Source organism: Monodon monoceros, unplaced genomic scaffold (genome assembly GCF_005190385.1).
Source record: "Monodon monoceros isolate NGI ecotype Baffin Bay Population unplaced genomic scaffold, NGI_Narwhal_1 Super_Scaffold_13, whole genome shotgun sequence".
Lineage (NCBI taxonomy): Eukaryota > Metazoa > Chordata > Mammalia > Artiodactyla > Monodontidae > Monodon > Monodon monoceros.
The window spans coordinates 60,696,975-60,719,907 of record NW_021703769.1 but is presented as its reverse complement, the minus strand read 5'-3'; the positions used below and the strand labels follow the sequence as shown (position 1 = coordinate 60,719,907).

At 48.0% G+C, this 22,933-nt stretch overlaps 2 protein-coding genes across 3 annotated transcripts in view; one reads left to right on the top strand and one right to left on the bottom strand.

Moving 5' to 3' along the window:
* The first annotated feature begins 552 nt into the window (after positions 1-552).
* PLA2G10 (phospholipase A2 group X) lies at positions 553-13,839 on the top strand. Its single transcript, XM_029220849.1, has 4 exons — positions 553-631; positions 3,982-4,132; positions 5,891-5,997; positions 13,697-13,839. The coding sequence occupies exons 1-4, from the start codon at positions 553-555 to the stop codon at positions 13,837-13,839; spliced, it is 480 nt and encodes a 159-aa protein (XP_029076682.1).
* A 1,819-nt stretch (positions 13,840-15,658) lies between these two features.
* Positions 15,659-22,933, bottom strand: part of BFAR (bifunctional apoptosis regulator) — a 28,390-nt gene continuing 21,115 nt past the window's right edge. For both annotated transcript variants that reach the window (XM_029221850.1, XM_029221851.1), the window contains exons 6-8: positions 20,067-20,240; positions 18,362-18,564; positions 15,659-16,733 (exon numbers count right to left, since the gene is read on the bottom strand). In XM_029221850.1, coding sequence (XP_029077683.1) covers positions 16,541-16,733; positions 18,362-18,564; positions 20,067-20,240 — 570 coding nt within the window. In that variant the 3' untranslated portion in view covers positions 15,659-16,540. The remainder of the gene's footprint in view (positions 16,734-18,361; positions 18,565-20,066; positions 20,241-22,933) is intronic.

Here is a 22,933-nt window from a genome sequence, read left to right as displayed (position 1 = left end):
GCTTGCTCAGACACAGCTGCAGCTTCACTCCCCTTTCCCACCACTGGTGCTCTGTCTTTTACCAGAACTCACTCTGTGACGTTGAGCAAGTCTTTGCCCCCCTCGGGAGAGCTGGTTTCAGGGGAATCAGGGACGCCAGGCTTCCCACATTTAAAGTTTTAAAGAGCGTTCCAGTCCCTCCCCTCCCCCAAGTCCCCTCCCGTCGGACGCCCAGGTGAGCTCTGGGAGCTGCCCGCAGGTGATGATAATACCAACAGAGTACCTCGCATTTGCTCCGCGACCCGACCTGTGCTAAACTCCTTTCCTCCGTAATTCTCCGCAATCCCCAATCCGAGACATCCCGGGGCCGAATTCGCCCCGCGGGCCCGGCCCCCTTTCGGTGATCAAGATGCAGAGGCCCCGACGGCCTCCCAGCACCGCCCCACGTGCCGCCCCTGGCGGCTCCGCCCGGGCCCGCGCGAGAGAGACCGGGGGCGGGGCCTCGGGGAGGGGGTTCGGCGGGCTCGGTGACTACACTGGCCCAACAGACCGCCCCACTCCTGCCACCCTCCGATGGGTCCACTGTCTTTGTGCCCGCCAGTAGGGCTGTCGCTGCTGCTGCTACTGGGACCCGGACTCGGGCTCAGCTCAGGTGAGTGAGGGTTGGGCCCCCTCCAAGGACCCAGGAGTTCCTGGGGCTCCTCAAGTCCTCCCCAGGGTGCCAGGAGCCCTGCCTCCCCAGCCCTCCCAGGGGACCCAGGAGCCCTACAGCCCCCAGCCCTCCTTTCTGTGGTCCACCCACACGTTGCTTCCCAGCTTCGTGGGAGCCCTGTCCCCCCACACCGTCCCCCCTGTCCTCCCCTAGAGCCCCTCATTCACTGCTTCCAGGGACCCAGAACTAGCCCAGTCCTCCCCCAGGGCCTCAGTGTCCTCCCCCAAAACCCTCTCCACTCACTGGCACCCTCCCTCTCCAGTGACCAGACCTCCCCATCCACCTGGCCTGGTGCCCTGTGAACTGAGCCTTCACTCCACCTGTCCCTGGGGTCTGCAGTAGGACCACCAGGGGGACACGAGAGGCTGAAAGGAGCAGGGGAAGAAGGGGCCCAGCCCTACCTGGGGTTGGGGAAGAACGCAATGTCCCCTTCTCAACGTCACCCTCAGATAGGTCCCCTTGGCATATTACCCACAGGGACATGTGCGGATGCCACAAGCACAGAGACACACAGGCACAGGACGCCCCTAGCCTCATCTGGGCACTCAAGTGCTGGGCTCACAGACAGGCTCACACACAGACACAGGCAAAGACACCACGAGGGAAACACCCACACCCACACACCCACACTCAGGGATACCGAGACAGCCCCATATGGACACACATACAGAGAGAAGCACACACACACAAACACACACACACCCTCAGACCCACAGGAAGCCTGGACAGCCTTGGCACTCCCAGCAGAGGCTGTTGTGGGCAGACACAGCAAACAACCCCCAGAATGACCTGCCCCACCTAAGCTGGCACGGAGGGAGTGTTTGCCTTGGTTACAAATCCAGTGCTGGGTGTCCACCCATGCCTGGGTTCTCCCTAGGGCTGAGTCCAGGACCCTGAGATGCCAGAGGGTGGGTCAGGTCAGGGTGGGGAGACCTCTGGGGACAGCTTTAGGGTGTGGGTTTGGAACTGGGGTCCTGTCAGATGTGCTTATTTCTTTTTCAAGTTTTTATTTTATTTTATTTATTTTTGGCTGCACCACGTGGCACGCAGGATCCTAGTTCCCCGACCAGGGATGGAACCCACGCCCCTGCAGTGGAAGCACAGAGTCCTAACCACTGGACCGCCAAGGAAGTCCCCAGATGTGCTTAGACTGGGAGTGTTCCATGGGGCTTGGTGGATCCAGGGGTCAAGGAAGCTTTTCTGAAAGCCCACTGCATGCCAGGGGATCCGGAGCTGCCTGCAGCAGAGATCTGTCCAGGCTGAAGGGTCATGCCCATGAGCAGACAGTGGCACAGCGTGACAAGGGCCCCTGTGGTCACATGGGGGTGAAGCAGATTCTAGAAGGAGGCGATGGGTGAGCTGGGTGAGGATGGGGTGAGGGCACTTGCAGCGCGGGGTGTATGTGACAGGCAGTTTAACTGGAGGAACAGGACATGATGAGTGGGGTCCATGTGGGGCACGTTGAGAGAGGGTGCTGGAGCGGGGGGAGGGTCAGCTCCTGCAGGGCCTCTGATCAGTGAGGACCCTGAGCTTTACCTGGAGGGGGACGGGAGCCTGGGGAGGTTTCAAGCAGAGGTGTGGGCAACTGGGGGCAGCACTCAGGAAGTCCTGTGAGAGGAGGACGGGTCATCCAGAGAGGAAGGCAAAGCTTTTAACTCTAAACTCGTTTTTACATTTTGTTTCTATTTAACTTATCTCCAGTCCCCTACACGAATATGCTGCTTTTCCCACTGAGAAAAAAACAAAATTGAGGGAATTCTCTGGTGGTCCAGTGGTTAGGACGCCGAGTTTCCATCGCCGGGGGCACCACTTTTATCCCTGATCGGGGAACTAAGATCCCGCAAGCCACGCGGCACAGCCAAAAAAAAAAAATTGAATTGAATTTTGGTTTGGACTCTTCAAAAAAGTCAGCATGATGAATTCTTGTTCTAGATAAAAAGACTTGAAACAGACATGATGATTAAAGGCAATGCAAAAATCTCCTCTGGATCCTCAGTCCTGGAGCAGTGGGCAGAGAGCAGGCTCCCAGGAATCAGGCCGGCCTGGGCATGAGTTTCTGCTCAGCAGCTCACCAGCTCTGAGACCTGGGATGGGTCCTTTTGCTTCTCGTAGCCTCAGTCTCTCCATCTGTAAGTGGGAGAATAGCCACCCACGAGACAAGGAAGTTGACAACAGATGTCGCCTATAAATTGGGGAGCACAGTGCCCGGTGCAGGGCGAGGTCCCAGTGATAGCATCTCCTTACTGTGGCTCTGATTGTGTATTTTGACTAAGCACCAGAGTGGACTCATGACCCTCACCAGAAGAAGGAGTGGCTCTGGGATTCTCTGATGCCCACCTCACAGCAGGTTTGGAGGCCCCTTACCCCGAGTAGTGGACCCCTTGATGCCCCTAAGCTCTGTCACCCTGGCAGGGCTCCCTTCCTCCTTGGGCAAGGAGGAAGGAGCACTGGATTGGGAGTCAGAAGCCCCCAGTCAGGTCAGGTTCTTGTGGGCTGTGTGACTTTAGGGCTGTCCTTCCCACCTGGGCCTCCTCTTTCTTCCATGTGAGATGCAGGGGTTCCAGTCGCACCAACTATGTACTGCTATGTGTCACAGCCACATGGGGGATCCAGAAAAATGGCTGGGATGTGGCCGCAGGGCCTCCCCGCGTGGAAGGAAGCTGTGCCGGGCAGTGAAAATAAGAGATACAAAGGGCCCTGAGCCAGAGTCTGGAGGGCAGTGATGGGGGCAGTGGAGACCCAGGGAGAGGGAAGCCCCCGCAAAGGAGCCCGCCTTGATGGCAGGGACTCTGTTCAGCTCACTTCTGATGTCCAGTGCCCAGCACAGGCAACTGGACAGACGTTTGATGCGCGACTTGCAATCTGACTCTGTCTGGAGTTGATAAGGGCAAAGGATTGGGGATCAGGGCATTCCAGGAAGAGGGAACAGCCTGTGCAAAGGCCCAGAGGTGTGAGTTGTTTCAGATGCTGTGGCTCTGTGACCTGTTTTCTCCTTCATGGCTGCCTTGAAGTTATTGATAACAATAGTTAGAGCTCATTGTGTGCCGGGTGCTTTACATGCATGATCTCATTCCATTCCTGGGAGTGAGATCCCCTTATTCCCCTGTTTCACAGATGAGGAAACCAAGGCACAGAGAGGTTGAGCTGTCCAAGGTCACACAGCTAGGAATAAGAAGCAGGATTCAAACTGAGACAGTCATCCAGGCCCTTTTCAGGCTGCTGCCCTTCCCCAGGGCCAGGGCAGCCCCCACCTGCAGCCTCTAACATTTGTCTCCCCCTACTCACCCCAGCTTCCCAGAGGTCACATGTGCACCGACGTGGGCTCATAGAACTGGCAGGGACTGTGCACTGTGCTGGCACCCGCACCGCCATGGCCTACATGAACTACGGCTGCTATTGTGGCCTGGGTGGCCATGGCCAGCCCAGGGATGCCATTGACTGGTGAGTGCATGCTGGGGCCAGAAGATCCCACCCCCTGGGGTCAGTAAGGAAATATCACCTATGAGGAAATACCCAAAAACGAGGTTGGGGTTTGGGCTAGGAAGATCCCAGCACGCGGTACTACTTGCAGGCAGAGGGCATCCTGAGCAACACGGCCAATGAGGCCAAACTGTGGTGCCAGCTGCCCCCCCCCACCGTCTGGCCATGGAGTGATTGATTATGTTAGCTGAAAAAAATTGCACATCATTGATCAGACTTATTATGCATCAGAACTGTTCTGAGAACCCCTTTGAGTCCTCACAAAACCCCATTTCAGAGATGAGGAAAGTAAGGCACAGAGAGATCAACTTGCCTGGGGCCACATAGAGAGTGAGGGGTGGGAACTGGGATTTGAACCCAGGCAGCCTGGCTAGGTTCACGCCCCCATCACTGCCCTCTGCTGCTGTGTGAGAAGGGCCTGTTCTGTGCGAGGCTGCGGGCTTGGATCTTGCCACGACTTCCTTTCATTTGCCCTCAGGGCCACGGCCATCCGTGGAGGCAGGTATGATGGTGATCCTCATTTTACAGATGAGGTCCCTGAGGCTTAAAGAGACACAGCCACTCACCATTTCCACTTAGTGCTGGTGGGGGGCAGGGGCGTGGAATGTGACTGTCTCTTCCGAGCTCGGAGGATGTAGCTGTCACTGACAGGTCTTTATCCAGCCTCGTGCCTTGGAGGTTCCTGCCGTGGGCCCTGCCCTCCCTCCCACACTCTGGTTGTCTAGTTCCTGCACATCTTTCCAGGTGCAGCCCAGGCCTCACCTCCTCTAGGAAGCTTTCCCTGCAGCCCAGCTGGGCCTGGCACTTCTCTGGCTCCCAGAAGCCCCTCTCCTTACCCAACATCCCAGCACTTCTCGCCACACACGTTGCACCTGGTGGCTTGTCTGCCTCTCCCCGCCAGACTGGGAGCTCCTTGAGGGCAGAGTGGAATCTGGCTGACGTCTCCCTGCCAGACCCTACTGAGGGGTCAGCGCAGGGTGGGGCTGCTGGCTGGATGGAAGCAAGAGCAGTGGATGATTGCACGATGGACAAGTTTACAGACATTGGTGGGTGTTTCTCAGGGAATTTGTATGTTATTATTATCATTACTATTGCTTTCGAGGTGCTCTTACGTGGCAGGCTGGACACCGGTGACACCGTGGGGAGCAGGACAGAAATGGCCCCGCCCTCACAGAGGTCTCAGTCAGGGAGGACAACTGCTAATCAGTCTTCTCCCTAATTAGGGTCTCGTCAAAAACCTGCCCGGAGGGAAGGAACCTGGGCTTAGGAGAGGGTGTGATCAGGAGACTGTCAGAACCTGGGGAGATGTGGAATCTGGATGGCATCCTGGGGGTGGGGGCGGGTACTCGGGCTGAGACCTAGAGCAGGAAGAGGGGGCATGAAGTTCTCCCAGGCAGGGGGCAGAGTGTGGGCAAAGTCAGGAGGTGGGGAGGGTGTGGCTCGCTCCAGGAACAGAGAAGAGACCACTGTGGCTGGAGCTCGGAGACTCAGAGAGTGAGGCAGGCAGGGGCCAGGCTCGAGTGTGGCAGAGGGATGGAGGCAGCGCAGGACACACTGAGATCGGTGGAATTATCTCCCAAGATGGGGATTCTCAGGGAGAAGGCTTGGACCAGAAGATGCTGTCCCCCTGTGGGTCCTCACTCACCCGAAGTCCTGGCACAGAAGGATGGCCAAGAGAGCATCCCTGCCTTCACCCACCCGCCGGTCTGCCACCCACAGGTGCTGTCATTCCCACGACTGCTGCTACAAACGTGCCGAGGTTGCTGGCTGCAGTCCCAAGATGGAGCGCTATTCCTGGCAGTGTGTCAATCAGCACATCCTGTGTGGTGAGTTCCCAGCATCAGACCCGGTAGCAACCACTGGCTGGAGCATAGAGGGACTTCCAAGTATAGGCAGGGCCCATCTCTCCCCATCTGCCCCAGTCTCCACCATGCCCTATTGTCTGCCTGACATTGAGGCCAAGTGTCAATTACTATAGTTCATTTCTCCTGTGCTGTTGATTTTGTTATGGAAAAGGAATATTTCTATCAGACCCAGGAAAACAGAAGGTAGGTCAAAAGGCTGAATGCTTCAAGAAAAATGGGAATGGTGAGCCCATTTATTTGTCAAAATGAAGAGTACACCTGGGTCTGATGTATCCCCTTTGCTTCGCTCGTTAGCACTGCCTGCCCCAGGGGATGTCTGAGTTTGCAAACCCTGGCCTCTGGCCAACAGCTTAGTCCATGATTCAGATTCTGTGACATTGCCAAGCCTTGATCTCTCAGGGCCTCAGTTTCCTCATTGGTAAACTGGGGGCGGAAATCAAGCCAGCCTATTGTAAGGATGAAGTGACAGTGTCACCGTGCTTCATGCCTAGTAGATGTCATTAATGTCTGGTGAAGAAATGACCCAACACAGAACCTCCGGTGAAGATGACCAGGCACTATTTCAGTGAGCACAGGATTTGGGGAAGGACAAGAAGACAGTTCTGTGTAACTCTGAACCCCCCAAGAGAAAGTAATTTCTCTTTCAATTTTCTTTCAATCCTTCTAATTTTGTGAAATTAGGAGAAACTCTCAGTTCAGTGTTACGTTAGCTGAAGCATCCCTGGGTCACTTGCTGGTCCTTTTTAACCAAGAGAGTAGGTTTCTGGCTTATAACGTTATTCAAAAACCATTCTATTCCTAAATTTAATTCTGGCCTTAAAAAAATTCTTCATTATCTCTCTATCTGTTTATCTCTCTCTCTCTCTCTCTGTCTATCGTCTGTCTTTAACCACAAGCAGCGTGTATTTAATGAGGATAATTATAACATAATCTGATATCACTGTACATTTTACATGACCGGCCACTTCTTTTTTTTAAAAACTATTGTTAACTTGCTCCATATCATTTTATTTATTTATTTGTTTGTTTGTTTGTTTATTTATGGCTGCATTGGGTCTTCATTGCTGCGCGCGGGCTTTCTCTAGTTGCGGTGAGTGGGGGCTGCTCTTTGTTGCGGTACGCAGGCTTCTCATTGTCGTGGCTTCTCTTGTTGCAGAGCACGGGCTCTAGGTGCCCGGGCTTCAGTAGTTGTGGCTCGCGGGCTCTAGAGCGCAGGCTCAGTTGTTGTGGCGCATGGGCTTAGTTGCTCTGCGGCATGTGGGATCTTCCTGGGCCAGGGCTTGAACCCGTGTCCCCTGCATTGGCAGGCGGATTCTTAACCACTGCACCACCAGGGAAGCCCAGTCTTGGTACTCTTGTTGAAAATCACTTGGCTCTTAGATCAGTGATGTCTCTGAGCCTGTTTCCTTACCTGGAAGATGGGTGTTGCAAAGATGGAAGAAGTTTTATAACGTGATAACCAAATTGGATGGAAGTTGTCACTTTCTTCCCTACCCTCTTCTCTATCCCTCATCCTCATCTGAACCTCTCTCTGACCCCCACTACCTCCACCTGAGAGAACTGAGGATCTGGTGTGATTCTCCACTAAAACCCCAGCTTCTGCAGACTTGTTCTCCTTTAGAGGGAAGGAGGCTATCCTAAGGGTTACGTAGAAAGGTGTTCTTAGATATGCATGGATTCGCAGCTGTATCCTCTGAGTCTGAATTAGGAGTTGGCACAGAGCAAAACTGAATTAATATGGAGACATAACATCAAGGACTGAAAACGCCCCAGACATCATCTCATCCAACCCTCTCACTTAGAATTGGGGAAAATGAAACCCAGGGAAAGAAGTGACTTGCTTAACATGGTGGTGATAAGCCCACTTCTGGGCATATTCCCTGTCCCCAAACTGCCCCCTTCCACTGTGGGTGGAGAGGAGAAGTGGGCCTTGAGTGGGAAACGTGTTAAAGACCTTTCTCTTCTTCCTTCAATCTGCATGTTCTGCTTGCCCCTAACCATGTAAAAATGATGTTTGTAAAATATTTATTGGTGTGTCTGCTGGTGGAATCTGTGACTGTTTACAGAGCTGCCCTCCCTGAACCAAACGAAGAGAACCAAAATATCTATTATGCATTTTTTTTTTTTTGCTAAAAATATTCTTATTCTGTTTGGAAACATTCTGAACATAGTTGTTTGCTTAATTATAGGTGTGGCCCATTTTCCATTTATGGGCCTGACTTAAATATATATTTTTTCAATGTTAAGCATATAATAATATTTACTGGCAGGCCTTTATTTTAAACTTAACCCTTGGGAGCTAGGTTTCCTCTTCAGTTTTTATTATTCTTGAATAACATGAAGCTGTTGGGCTCCTGAGGCCATGGAGCAGTGAGACCCAGCCTTGCTTTTGAAAGGATCTTTCTTGCTCAGGGAAAAGGGTGGGAGCACAAAGGAGGCATAGGCATTGGGTCAGGTCTGTGGCCTTGGACAAGTTACTAAATCCCTCTGAGCCTCACTTTCCTCATCTGTAAAATGGGAATAATAAAACTCTGGTGTTGGGTTTGTATAAGAATCAGAAACAATGTATGGCTTTTCTGTATTCTCCAAAAATTATTATTGAGAATCTACTCTGTGCCAGGCTCCCTGCTAGGTTTGGGGCAAAACAGAGAAGCAAGGCTCTGTGGTCTAAAAAGAGGAGAGCAGTAAATAGTGTCTGTGCCAATTGTTTTTACAAGTGCTGTGTCGGAAGAGGAAGCAGTGAAGTATTATACCAACTACAGCATAGATGAACCTTGAAAACGTGAAGCTCAGTAAAAAAAAGCCAGACACAAGAGGTCACCCATTGTATGATTCCATGTATATGAAATGTCCAGACTAGGCAAATCCACAGACAGAAGGCATAGTTGTGGTTACCAGGGACTCCGGAGAGTGGAATTGGGGAGTGACTTAATAAATATGGGGTTTCTTTTGGGCTGATAAAAATGTTTTGGAACTAGATAGAGGGGGTGGTGGCAGAACATTGTGAAGGTACTAAATACCACTGACTTGTCACTTTAAAGTGGTAAATTTTGTTACGGGAATTTTGCCTCAGTAAAAATGTGTCCTCACCCCAGAATGCTCAGGGGTCAGAGAGGGTCTCACTGACAAGATGCCATTGAAGCAGAGACTTGGGGAATGAAGGAGCCCTGGGAAGAGGTGGTGGGAACAGCCGGTGCAAAGGCCCTGAGGTAGGGATGAATGTCTGGGTGGTTTGAGGAGGGTGAGGCTGGAGTAGAGTCACCCAGGGAGAGAGTAGTAGGTGATAATAGAATGATGAGGGCCAGATCCCCCAGGCCGTTGGAGGCTTTCCTTTGAGGGAGATGGAGAGCCAGGGAGGGTTTTGAGCAGAAGAGGGACGTGATCCGATCTGCATTTTAACCGTACTGCATTTTTGGCTGCTGCATGGAACATATGCTGGAGGGAGCAAGGGTGGAAGTCAGGCACCTGTATGAAGCTGTCCCAGGGATCTGGGTGAGAGGTGGCTTGGGCAGGTGGTGGCAGTGGAGATGGTGGAAGGGGGGCTTCTGGACATGTTTGGCTGGAAGGTGGAGCTGAGGGACTCGCTCATGGTTGGGGGAGGGAAGGGGAACTGGCTGGAGTGTTCATGCGAGTCACCCTGTCCTTAGACAGCTGTCCTCCGGTTGCAACCCTGGAGCTTCAATGGCTCTTTCCTCAGAAGTCCCTACCCCACCAGGTCACGTTGCTCCGAGGGTATACGTGTCTCTGTTGTGCAGCGGCCCATGGAAATTTTACAGGCAGAAGGGCTGGCTCCTGCACCAGCGGGTTCATTTACCAATTTTTACATATTATTTTTATCTATCTATCTGTTCATCTGTCCATCTGTCTGTCCATCCATTTATCCACATGCTTTTTCTGATTCAAACCTAATCCACCTTTGTTGTGAAAAATTAAAACATTCCAGAAATGTTGAAAGTTACACTCCATCCACCAGAGTTAACTAGCTTCTGTTAAGTTTGGCATCTTTTCCTCCAGATTTGTGCATGTGTAAACAAACAAACAATAACAAAAATCAGATCACACTATGTATATTTTATTATTTTTTTCACTTAATATAGTGTCTTAGACATCTTGGAACATCTAGGTCAGCCTCATTCTTTTAAAGCCAGACAATCACCTATGGCAGAGTGTCTCCATCTTGACACTGGACATTTGGGGCTGGACAATTCTCCAGTGAGGGGGCTGTCCTGGGCATTGTAGAGTTTAGCGGCGTACCTGGCCTCTACCAACCAGATGCCAGTAGCACCCCCAATCCCCCACGTGACAACCAAAGATGTCTCCGCACACTGCCAAATGCCCCCCGGGGGCCCCAACTGAGAATGGCCAGTACCACGAATGTACTTTATTTTGCAGAGACCATGGCTGTTCCTAAGTCTTTGTGCACTTGTGAGAGGGTTTTGTAGCATGGAGTCCTAGAACTGTTGGGTCAAATGGTGTATCTGAGGTGCCCTTAGAATTTATATGTAGAAAGGACTGGAGAGCAGCCTGAAAGGGGATTAGAGAACTTGTCCTGGAGGGGTATTTACTCGGCAAGAGCATTTAAAAAATGTAAATGGTGTTTATTGTAGAGGCTGGGGAGGGGCTAAAGAGAGACCTGGTAGAGATTAGGGAGGAGGAAGGCCACCAAAGTCCCCACAAGCCACCTCCTTTCGGCACTGAGTGGTATAGGTATTTTATGTCTAACAAATAATGTAAACTAAACTTTGAAATAGCTGCCCTTCAAATTTGGTTAATTGAGATTGCTTTTTCCACGATGAAAGCACCGTATGGCTCAAAGTAGAAGAGTTTCAAATTTCAAAATGTAAAAGTTTGGTGGGAAATAAAGCTCCCATTGACACTACCCAGACATCAATTTGATTAACTTCTGGTGGTGGTGGTGGTGTTTTGTCTTTTTTGAGTGCATAATACATAAAAAACATAGCAGTGTGTTTCGTACCCCTTATTTTCCTCTTAAGTATAAGCTCTTTTCCATGTCATTAAAACTCTATTAAAAGAATAGATATATGTATAACTGAGTCACTTGCTGTACACCTGAAACTAACAAGATCCACTAACTAACTAAACTAACTAAATCAACTATACTCCAATATAAAAAAAAAAAAACTCTATTAAACAATCCTCTGTTACAAACTTGAATTTGTAAGGGTGGGCGAGTGCCCCGAGTTGACACCCTACTCCCTTCCTGCAGACAAGCCAGGAGGCCTGGGGTCGGGCAGAGCTGAGTTGGGGCCCAGTCCCTACACCCCTTCCTGGATTTTTCCTCTGTAAGGTTGGGGTGCCAATAGCACTGCCCTGAGAGGACTGGGTGAGATGGGGACCATAGAGCCAGCCCTTTGCCCAGTGCCTGGCTCCGCATAACTGCACAGTTAACACCAGCTCCCATCATCCTGACTTTTTCTGTTGTTATCCATTTACTGAATTATAACCAAGGCAGTTTTTCTTTTCTGGGCCGCGCCGCGCCGCATGTCTTGTGATCTTAGTTCCCTGACCAGGGATCAAACCCGGGCCCCCTGCATTGGGAGCGTAGTCTCTTACTCACTGGACCACCAGGGAAGTAAGTCCCTGGGAAGCTTAATAAATGAATTTAAGGGAGAAAGATTTTCCCTCTCAGTCCTTTGTTAATTTTTCCAATTAGGCAAGGAGGAAGTATCAGTTGCACGATAGTCTGACTGCTAGAGAGGGTAAACCTCTCTTACACTTGCTAATCTCCCTTTTTTTTTTTTAAAACCAAGACACTCCAATTTGGGGGCTCGCAGCTTTCAGGTGGGCAACAGCATTTAACTAGACTTTGATATTAGGACTTTATCTTCATTGGTTTTTGTTGTTGTTTTTGCTTTCTTTGATTTTTAGTCAGTTTCTTATATTTGTGGTATAAGATTTTGGTTTTCCATTTATGTCAGTGATAGAATTTATTTGATGCAATTTAATACCATTTAATATAATTAAATCATAATTTATTTAATAATTGACTTACTATTAGAAATAAAGGGGATTTAAAGCTAGCATCTTGAAGCTGCTATGGGTCTGAGTTTGGGAAACCCTGTGTGCAGTCATGCAGATAAACACCTTTAATCAACTCAGCTCATTACAGAGGGTCCCGGGCCCCCTGCCTCCTGCTTGACATCCCCCACCCCTCCCCCACTCATCGCTCCATCCCCTCCTGGTGCTGCCAAGCTCTCCAAGTGTTGCCCTGAGAGAAGCTGATGAATTTTCTGAGTCTCATGCTTCACCTTGCTAGGATCTCCATGGAACTTGTGCATTTTAAGAGGGGATCTTTAAAGATTAGCTGACAGCTTAAGGAGGTCAGCTGCAGCTCATAAGCACCTGCTGTATGCCCTGCATTTTACTGACTTGGTCTCTTTTCATTCTCCCAACAGCCCTTAGAAGTAGGTACTTTTAGTATCCTCATGTGGCCCCTGTGGAAACAGCCTGGGAAGGATGAAGTGATGTGCCCAAAGGAACTATATCCATGGCCAAGCTGGCTACCTCCAAAGTTCATGCTTCACTGTGCCTCTGGAAGAAATTTGGCAAGATTTAATAGTGGGTGTTTTTTCCCCCCATTTTGTGGATAATTAAAAACCCACAGTCAAAGGCAGATGACATATCCATAGCTGTTATACCTTCTAAATTAATAAGATACAACTTGAAGATCACAAAATCTTTCCAACCTAAAGGAATGACTCTCTAGCAGTGGAATTCCCAAGGCAGAAGATTTATCTTTGGGTGGCAACCTTTGCACCCCTGTATAAGGTAGGCCCAGGATGGAAGGAAGAGATGGAATATATGATTGTTACCTAAAATAAACTATTTTCTTATTCAGTATCATGTCATGTGCATATAATGACATTTTACTTCTTCTTTTCCAATTTGGATACCTTTTATTTCTTTTTCTTGTCTGATTGCTGTGGCTAGGACTTCCAATACTATGTTGAATAGAAGTGGCAAGAGTGGGCATCCTTGTCATGTTCCAGATTTCAGAGGGAAGTCTTTTAGCTTTTCACCATTGAGTATTATGTTGGCTATGGGAACAAACTGTTCTCTTGAAGGAGCATCTGAAAGAGACCTGGAGAGAAAAGGCAGAGAAATGCAGGTAGAACCAACATTGATGGAGTTACATGCGTAGGGCCAAGCCCCTGCCGGGCACTTTACATAGGCTTTCTCACCCATGCTTCCCAATAAACCTGCAAAGCAGATGGTGCCCCCATCTACATCAGGACTTGGCTCAGAAAGTTTAGGTAAGACCACACAGCTAGGAACTAGCAGAGAAGGCATTCTGAAAAAAAGAAAGCCTGGATGGTTCCCAGGCACCTACTGCTTATCTAAATGGATCCTTAAATGCACTAGTGTAATACTGACACAGAAGAGAAGCTAAAAGGGCATATGGACTTTGGACTTCCTCTCTGAAAACACTCCCCTGGCAACTTCAATTTCCTTTTCTGTAAAATGGGCTGAACATCACCTCCCTCGGGAGTTATGAGAGAGATAACGTGGTGAACTGTCAAAGTGTTGCCCAGATGCAATTTATGCCCTTCCTTGTCCCCAGCTTTACTGGCTTCCCTTGCATTTATCTTCCAGTCTCTCCAAGTCCCTGCTCTAACCTCAGTTTTCCCACTTCTTCCAGGACCAGTGGAGGACAAATGCCAAGAACTCATGTGCAAGTGTGACCGGGAGATTGCTTACTGTTTAGCCAAAACTGAGTACAACTTAAAGTACCTCTTTTACCCCCGTTTCTTGTGTGGGAAGGATTCGCCCAAGTGTGGCTGACTAGCATGACTTGAAATGTCTTTTTTGCACAAGGAAATAAAACTTCTTTTTGCGGATCAACAGCCTTATTCAGTTCTTTGCAGGAGGAAGCTGGGGCCAATTGTTAAAGCTGAAACCCTCGTGTTTGCTTTCACTCCTGTCCCGAAGTTGGGGCTGGAGCCAGTTTGGTTTCCAGCTTAATGTCAAAAGTCCCACGCCTATTTTATAAAACCACAACTGTATTTATGACTGTATTAGGTTTGGTACCATTTGAGGTTCAACCTTTATGAAAAGAGCTGAGCCTTGTCTTCTAACCTGCTCCCGATGGCAGGTAGTCAAAAGTCAGCAAACACCTACCATGTGCTTGGCCTTGCTTTCGATTCTGGGCTGAAGCAATAAACAAAATGGCCACATAATGCCCAACCTTGTGAAGTTCAAGTCTAGTAGTTGTTAGCTCGAGTCTTCTGTCCTATCCCACTGCACCTTTAACAGTTAAAATTTATTTCCTGATTACAAAAGTAGTACCTATGCACTGCTAAAAAAAAAAAAAAAAAAGTAAAATTGAGAAATATATAAAGGAGAAAACACCCCACTCCAGTTCTCAGTCCACAATAACCACTTTTAGTATCTTAGTGTGCTTCCCATCGGTATTGTCTATAATGTGTTAAAAGTGTAATTGAGACTCTAGACTGTATGATTTTCATAAGCTTTTTTCCATTTCTCCATGTCTTTAAAAAAAATCTCTGGAAACTTCATTTCCAAATGTATTAGATACATTTCCAGCTGTATTAGATACTATTTTATAGACTGCTACCTTTTGGACATTGGTGATATTTCCTATTTTTATCAATTACTGATGTGGTGAGGATGCTTGTGAATAAATCTTTGCCCCCCTCCCACCCTTTTATTATTCCTTAACTGAGATTTGCAGAAATGGAATTCTTGCATTAAAGGGTCTGAATATTTTAAGTAGACTCCCCATTTTGACACACCGAGCCAAGAGGGTCTGAGGGCGGAGAGGCAGCCGGTGGCCCTGGCTCTGATATGCCTGTCCCTCCTGCAGGCGATAAGGAGGGAGAGCCCAGGCCAGCCTGTTTGCTCTCCGCCAAGACTGCTTTGCAATCCCCCCACAGACAGAGCACGTGTGGGTATTACTCATCTTTGAAGCATGATTTGGGGAGTGGGTGGGGATGGTGTGGGGGGAGGCCAAGAGGGGGGGCAGGTGGGGAGTGCTAGACTGGGAGTCTGGCCTGGGCCCAGCTCCACCAGTGCCACCCAGCTTCCATCTCTTCATCTGAAAAGAAGAGTAACCCTGCGAGGCATGAGGCCAGGGACATGAAGGTACTGCAGATCGGCTGGGCTATCAGTGTCTCCGGCAGGTCACGAGGGTTAAACAGGTAAAGTCAGGCAGCCTTAGGGCCTGATGAACAGACACAGGAGGAAAGAAAACATTCTCCCTCCTTTCACTTAAGAAACCTTCCGTGGCTCCTCCTCGGCTCAATGTCCACGTCAGGCTGGGGGACTTAAGTGTGACCAGTAGGTTGTACTGAGCAATGCAGATTTTCTTCATGCTTCCTAAACAGTTTATTTTTCTCTACATAGAAGTTTTACCTGTATAAAAGAATCTTTATTTTTATTTCAAGTAACTTCTTTAAACTTTCAGAAGCAATGTTTGAGTGAAATCTTCAAAGATACAAAGGGTTAATGAATGGTTCATGGAGTCACAAAAAAACATTTTGGATGCAAGCTTATCTCTGCAGGGCCAGTCTTCAGGTTGACCGCCTTTCACACCTGCTACTGTCACACTGGAAGGGAATCAAAGGCCACAGTTCATTTCATATTTACAATTACAGCACTTGGTGTAATTATACTTGTTGTTTTATACATCAGAACAGAGTGTACGGTGGGAGGTCAATGTACAAAATGTTTCCTTAAACAAACGGACTAGCCTGGATTTTACAAATTAAATTCTTACAAACAAAACAAAGTAAACCCCAAAACAACAATTTTAAGTAGCACTGAAGCAGCTCGGCCTGATGTGAATTACCCTCCATGAAATGCCTGACATCCCACTCAATTCCCCCAGAAAAAGAGATGCAAACTTTCAACGATTACAAGTAGAAAACAGTGATGGCAAGTCTAACCACCATCATTCTAATCTTGAACTGAATCCTTTCAGAGGTTTAACTCTGAAACCGTCTAGCAACTCTTAAATAGGACAGAGTCGTCAACCGGATTTTGGTTTTTCCTCTGTGTTTTTTATATGCAACTGCCATGCCTATGACAAAATCTCCTGTTCTCCTAAACTTAACTTAGAGGACAGGCCTGGCCCTGGGCTCAGTCTCAGGGCTCCAACTTGCCCTGGGAGACTTGTGTCAGTCACTGAGGTTATTAGCGCAAGCGGGACTGAGACCCACTCCATGTCCTCTGAGAACCCTGGGTCCCTGCCAGGTGTCGTGGACTGGGCCTCCCAAGACCCCACGAGGAAGGTGGCTGGGTGGGAGGCACGGTGGCTTTGTCAGCCAAGTGCTGGGGCGCCAGTCCCTGCTGCCACAGGCAGAGGGAGAAGACCTGGCTGTAGCCTTTGACAGACAAAGCAGCACCTTGTTTACTAGGGGCAGAAAATAGGGTGTCCGCTCCCCATCCCCCTCACCGCACTTAAGCATCAGAGCTTGGCTGGCAGGGAGGCTGGAAGAGTCCCTCAGAGGCTGGGCAGCGTCAGTCACAACACCTGGGTTTCCAGCCGTCGGACCTCCTTAACCACGTGATCAATGTTAATAATTGGGTTAAAGTACAGGGCCCAGTAAAACAGACAGTTGCAAACAAATTGAGGGATGAGGGGCCAGAACATGGCCACAAAAAGCCCCTGTGTTGATACTTTCCAAAAGTGGCTCCACATCCTCTGAGGCACAGTCCTGAAAAAGGAAGAGAAGCATTTGAGAGGCAGAATAGTGATGGCGTTTCTAACGACAGCGCCGAGGCGCTCAGACCCTGGGCCTTTGCCCGATGCGGTCTGGCTGCCAGTGCTGCAGAGACCTTGTTTCCTGTCCCCAGTGCCCCAGACATACCTTTCCTGACCACTCCACCTTCAACTCCCAGGACGCAGCCTAGAGGGTGCCTCCTCAGGGCACTGTCGCCCAGTCCCCACGCCTGGTCCCACAGGCGAGGCCTCCCCAGCACAGTCCCAACTCCACCCGCTGCTTTGCTGGGTCGCTCTTGTACGTATTTAACATAATCTTTTCTCTGCTAGGCTGCAGGCCTTCAGAGTATAAACTGTCTTCTTTACCAAAAGATCTGTGGTGTCCAGCAGAGAACCAGGGGCAGAGTAGGGCTCAATCAACTGTGCCTGGATAAGTGAGTTCACTGAATTGAAATAAATGAGGGAGATGCTTGTCAGGTTCTCAGAACTATTTATAAGGCTGCTCCTGATGGATGAGGCCAAGACCCCTTCACGTCATGGGCTGTTTCAGGCTGAAAGGATGCTGGTGTGCTGATGCATTACTTCTGCCTGCCCAGCAGCCATACCCTGTCCTCTGGAAGCACCTTTTGAGTTTCCCTTTAGGGTGTCTCCCTCTCCTATGCTCTTCCATGTGGTCTGGTTGGGGCATCAGCTAGCACCTGGTTGGGGGAGAGGCTGTGAGTGCACACCTGCATCTGGACACGGGGAGCCCACAAACCCCTGCACTTGTGATGGGTTTGGGGTGGCAGGGGGAGGCTGTGACCCAGGCTGGGCCAATCAGAGCAAAGGCATGTGAGCCTCAGGCTTTCACAAGCCTCAGAAGTGCTCTTTCCTCCAGGGCTGCTAAGCTGCTCAGATCGACACCCAGAGTGATCAAGGGCCCCCAAACAAAGACGTTGTTGAGGCTGAACAGAGGAGAGCTGTAAGGGGGGGGAGGGGGAGGGAGGGAGAGGGAGAGAGGGAGAGGGAGAGAGGGAGAGGGAGAGGGAGAGGGTGGCCCTGATGACAGCATTCGGGTCTCTGGGTCCAGCCATGCAGGAAGCCTTCACTGGGCATGTCCCTTGGTAGGAAAGCCAATTTAGGTTGGTTTCTCTCACTTACAACCAAGAGTCACTTGACTCAGTGACTGTCTAGTCCAACTCTCTCATTTTATGCATTAATCCAGAGAAATTATCACTGTTCCAGCTGGTGGCAGTGCAGGACTAGAACTCATGCCTACAGAATTCCTCATCAAATCCCTTTATGCTCTGCCACACTGCTGCTTTCCATAAAGTACCCTCTTATTCTCACTTGTTTATTCCTCAATTACTGAAGCCCTTCACGCCCCGTGCCGCAGGAATTAGCCGGCACATCGCATGGGGAGAAGGCGCGTGGGATGCACTTTGACAGTGAGCGCCACCAGAGCCACCCCAGCCCCGACACAAAGGCATTTTCCTGTTTGCTGCTTAAGCAGTATTTCTAAACCAGAGCCTGGGGCCTCTTCTCGAGTCTGAACAACACTCCACAGAGGACTTCTACCTCCACTTGGTATTTCTTTCCCAGTCTCTGTTGCTCCAACCGTCTCCTACATAAAAACACACTTACTTCAGTTCACTTCTTGACCAGGTCCTCCAAAAGGAGAATAATTCCAGAACTGAGAGTAACATGGCATTGACGATGAGAAACCGTGACGTCCAGTAATGGACCTCCAGCCAGTCCCAAGCAAATTCAGCAATCAGCTGGTATGGAAGGAAGGAGTACTTGACAAGGAATTCTCTCCACTGCTTCCATGTGGGCTCTCTAAGATCCTTTAAAAATAACACACAAGTAAATAAAACTACATAAAAATGGACACAAAAAATCATGAGGATTGACTTTTACACAAAATACTGTGGTTATCCCAGTGAGTTTTACATTTATTAAAACATACATACACATACACGCATATGCAACAATCTAAAATGAGATTTCCATCCACAAACTCACCTTGTAATAATTAATCTTACACTGGATAAATGTTACCAAAGAGGCTGAACTGAGATGCTTGTTATATAATTGTGGAAGCTCAGAAGTAAAAAAAAATCTAAGCATGAGTAATCTAAGCATTATTAATAATGAGGCTGAAATGAATAAAAATTAACCAGCTTTACAATTTCTTCACCACTGCAAGGGTAGCTCAAACAATTTCAATTCAACAGCTCATCTGTGGTAGAATGATAACAGGTCATGGGAAAAGTAAACATATACCTTTAAAAAGTAATCTTGGGAAAATGAAAAATTTTCCTTACAGAATTAGCAGGTAATCTGTAACAAGAGCATTTAAACAACTCATAGGCATCCAGAGGCTAATGAAAGCCAAGCAAGACTGTGTACAACGGAGCAGACACTGAGCATCCCAAGAAGAAAGTCAGTGTGATGAGCGGGCAGGGGTTGATGGGGCTCTTTAAAACGGAAAGGTCAGGGGGTCTCTGTGCTCCCAGTCCAGCAAGGGCAGGGAACAGCTGAAAACTGGGTAATCAGAGAAACACTGTGCAAAGGGGCTAACCTGCAGGCTTAAAACTACACCCAAGGATGAGGTCAGTTAGGTAGGCATTTGATTCAAGTGTTTAGAAAAGGGTCTTTGGAGATTTAGGAATTCTGTTTCAACATCATATACGATGATTCCTATATCCATGTGACTTTCGATATAAACGGATCAGAGGGACTGCCCCAAAAGTACCAATGTAAAGGACATTACCCTCCGATGACCAACTAGACACAATCACCCTGAGTCAATGGGATCCACTGACAGTTCTGAAGGAATCCATCAGAGCTGTGGTGGGTAACTATCCCTGCCAAAGGCCCTGTGGTCAGCTGACGTGATGACTCCCATCAGTGAGCTGGATGACAGCTTATTATTCTGAGGCCAACAGGACGGATACTAACCCTGCCCTGTGGCAGGACAAATAATCATCCTTTGGGGATCCTGTTAAGAGACAGATTACCAAGCTGGAGGGCCCACAGATCTAACCCTTGGGCAATCTGGACCTATGCTACCTTCTTTTATAACAGAAGCAAAGCTGGGGTTTTTTCCCCTAAATATTTCAAGTCCAGAGGGTAACCCCTCTTGCTATGCAATGCAGGAAACCAAACAGGCTTCTGGGAGTGGGGAAGTTCCTGCTGTATTTTCTTTCGTAGGGGCTCTCCTTGCAAAATTCAAATGAAGCCTCTGTTGTTTCCTCTTCCCTGACAGGCGCCAGCCATGTCTCCAACTCCATCCCACGCTGAGGAACGGCAGCATGAAGCCCCTCAAGGCCCTCTCCAGACCCACCAGAAGCTTGGTGATGATGTCCTCCCCGGAGCTGTCTTCTTGCAGAGGGCAGATGGTATGGATGAAGGGCAGGAAGGTGTCTGTGTAGTCAAACAGGTAGAGGTACAGCAGACAGAGTCTCGGGGAGCTCTTGAGGGCGTACAGCAGGAACAGGGACCTGCCTGGGTTCACGGCCTGCAGAGGATGAGGCGGGTGCAGGGACTCATTACAACAATAGCTGCCCGCTCCCCACCCATGCTCCTTCCGCAGTCTCACGCCCTCCTCCACGTGGTTTGCACTGGTAATGAATGAATGAATGAATGGGAAGAAGAGGCCAAGTAATCCATCTGTTAGGCTACATTATAGAAAGATCCAGTCTCTCTCCATGGGTGGGGAGGGATAGGGGGATGAGAAGCAAGCTCCTAGGCACATTTAGAAGAACACAACCTTTCGGGAAAGTAATCAGTGGGCAACACTTAATAAAAAAAAATCAGAAGGCCTCATGCATAAAATATTTAGTGTTGCACTGTGCATAATAGAGAAAAAGTGAAACCTGTGACCTCAGTCCTGAAGTTACAGTAGATATTTAGCCCAGAATTCATACAGCCATGGAGGAATGTATAGGAGGGGCGTTGGATAATGCTCATGTTACAATGTTAGGTGAAGAAAAGATCTAAGATGTGTAGCCATCCACCTCCACAGTGTCAGTGCCGTGAAAGCAGGGCCTGCCTGATTCAGGACTCAGATCCCTTTTCTAAAGGACCACTGGCTCACAAGAGATGTCAGTACATGTCTGCGGAATGAATACAAAAATAAAACAGCTGTTTTAAGTACACTCAGAAAATTGTCTAGAAGAAAACAGAGCAAAACGCAATGTTACCCATGTCTGAATCTCAGGTGGGATTAGGGTCAATTTATTTTCATTTTCTTCACTTCTGTAAATTTTGCTATAATGAATGTACATTTATATTTTTCCCGATTATAAAAGAAACTTAAATATGATTCAACTTACTTGATGCTACTAAGCATCAAGTAAAATGGGCAAAAGATGTGAATGGACACTTCACCAAAGAAGATAGAAGGACGGCAAATACGCACATGAAAAGATGCTCATTATCACTAATCCTTAGAGAAATGCAAATTAAGCCAGTGAGATACCACTGTACACTAATTAAAAAGGGGAGGGATGGGAAGGAGGGCTTACAAAGGGGCGGGAAGAAGCTTTTGGGAGTGATGTATACAAGATGTATAATCACTATCTTGATTGTGGTGATGGTTTCACAGGTGTGTACATATGTCAAAACTTAGCAAATTGTACACTTTAAATATGTGTATGTCAATTATAGCTCAACAAAACTGTTAAAACATATTCAACTTATTTGATGCTATTAGTGGCTTACCAATAAAACTTTTAAAGTGTGATAACGGTTACATTTAAGAAGACAGTCCTTCTCTTTAGAGCTTCACACTAAAGTATTCAGGGGTGAAATAACATGATGTGTGGATATGCTTTAATATAATTCTAGGACTGGGGGTGTGGGGAGAGGGTGGAGGGGTACAGATGAATTAGGAGTGACCATGAGTTGATGCTTGTTGAAGCTGGGTATGAGTACTCTCTTCCCTCTATTTTTGTATGTACCTAACATTTTCTATATTTAAAAAAAATTTTAAGAGGTCCAACTTGTGAAATGGCTGATTCCAGGTCTGGGGCAGGAAAGGTACATGAATAACTTGAACATCTTGTCGTGTGAGAACGGAAACTATCGAAGACTAATAAATCATGTTAAAAGGACTCATTAGCAAGTACGCTGTACCTCAATTCAAAAGTTAAATTTAAAAAATGGACTCAGAGAATAATTTGAAGAGACTCCTATTCAAAAAAGATGGGACAGTTGGAGCATCAATTAGAATAACTATTGAAATGTATTCAAATACATCAAGAATGTCAAAATACTCAGTTATTAATAATCCTAAAGAAAGAAATCGGTCACTTTTGGAGGACAACAGGGAAGCAAATTCTGAAACTGGTAAGTAAACGGAGAAGATCAAGCATTTAACCTGCCCTTCTGGTATAAACTGTACTTAGGATAATCAAAATGGCTGTTGACAGAAGATTTCCTTTTTATTAAAGATGTATTTCAGCTAACAAGATGAAAAAGAAATGAGAGAGTTACAGTATCACCATTTGGCAACCCTTAATGAACTAATGGATCTAAACAATCAATGATCATGGGACATTATGAGCCTCTTGATGGAAGAAAATACCACACCTATAAAGCAGCCTTGCCGAAACACCAAACCTAAACCAAAGTAAGCCTCTAGTCCTAACTCCTAGATTATAGGATATGCAGGGGAAGAAGGGACCTGTTAGGTGACACCACAGAGAGATAACTGGCAAAGTACAAAACGTCAGAAAACTACAGGAGAAAATGATCTGGTTTCTTCAACAAATAAATGCAGGGTAATGACAGAGGAAGGGAGAATCTACAGACTGAAAGAGACTTAAGAGACATGACAACCAACAAACAACCCAATTAAAAAAAATTCAGAAGACCTGCATAGACATTTTTCCAAAGAAGACAGTGAGATGGCCAATAGGCCCATGAAAAGATGCTCAACATCACTAATTATCAGAGAAATGCAAATCAAAACCACAATGAGATATCACCTCACACCTGTCAGAAAAGCCATCACCAAAAGCACCACAGATAACAAATGCTGGAGTGGGTGTGGAGAAACGGGAACCCCTGTACACCGTTGGTGGGAATGTAAATTGCTGCAGCCACTGTGGAAAACAGTATGGGTGGTCCTCAAAAAACTAAAAATAGAACTACCATATGATCCATCAATCCCACTCCTTGGAATATATCCAAAGAAAACAAAAACAC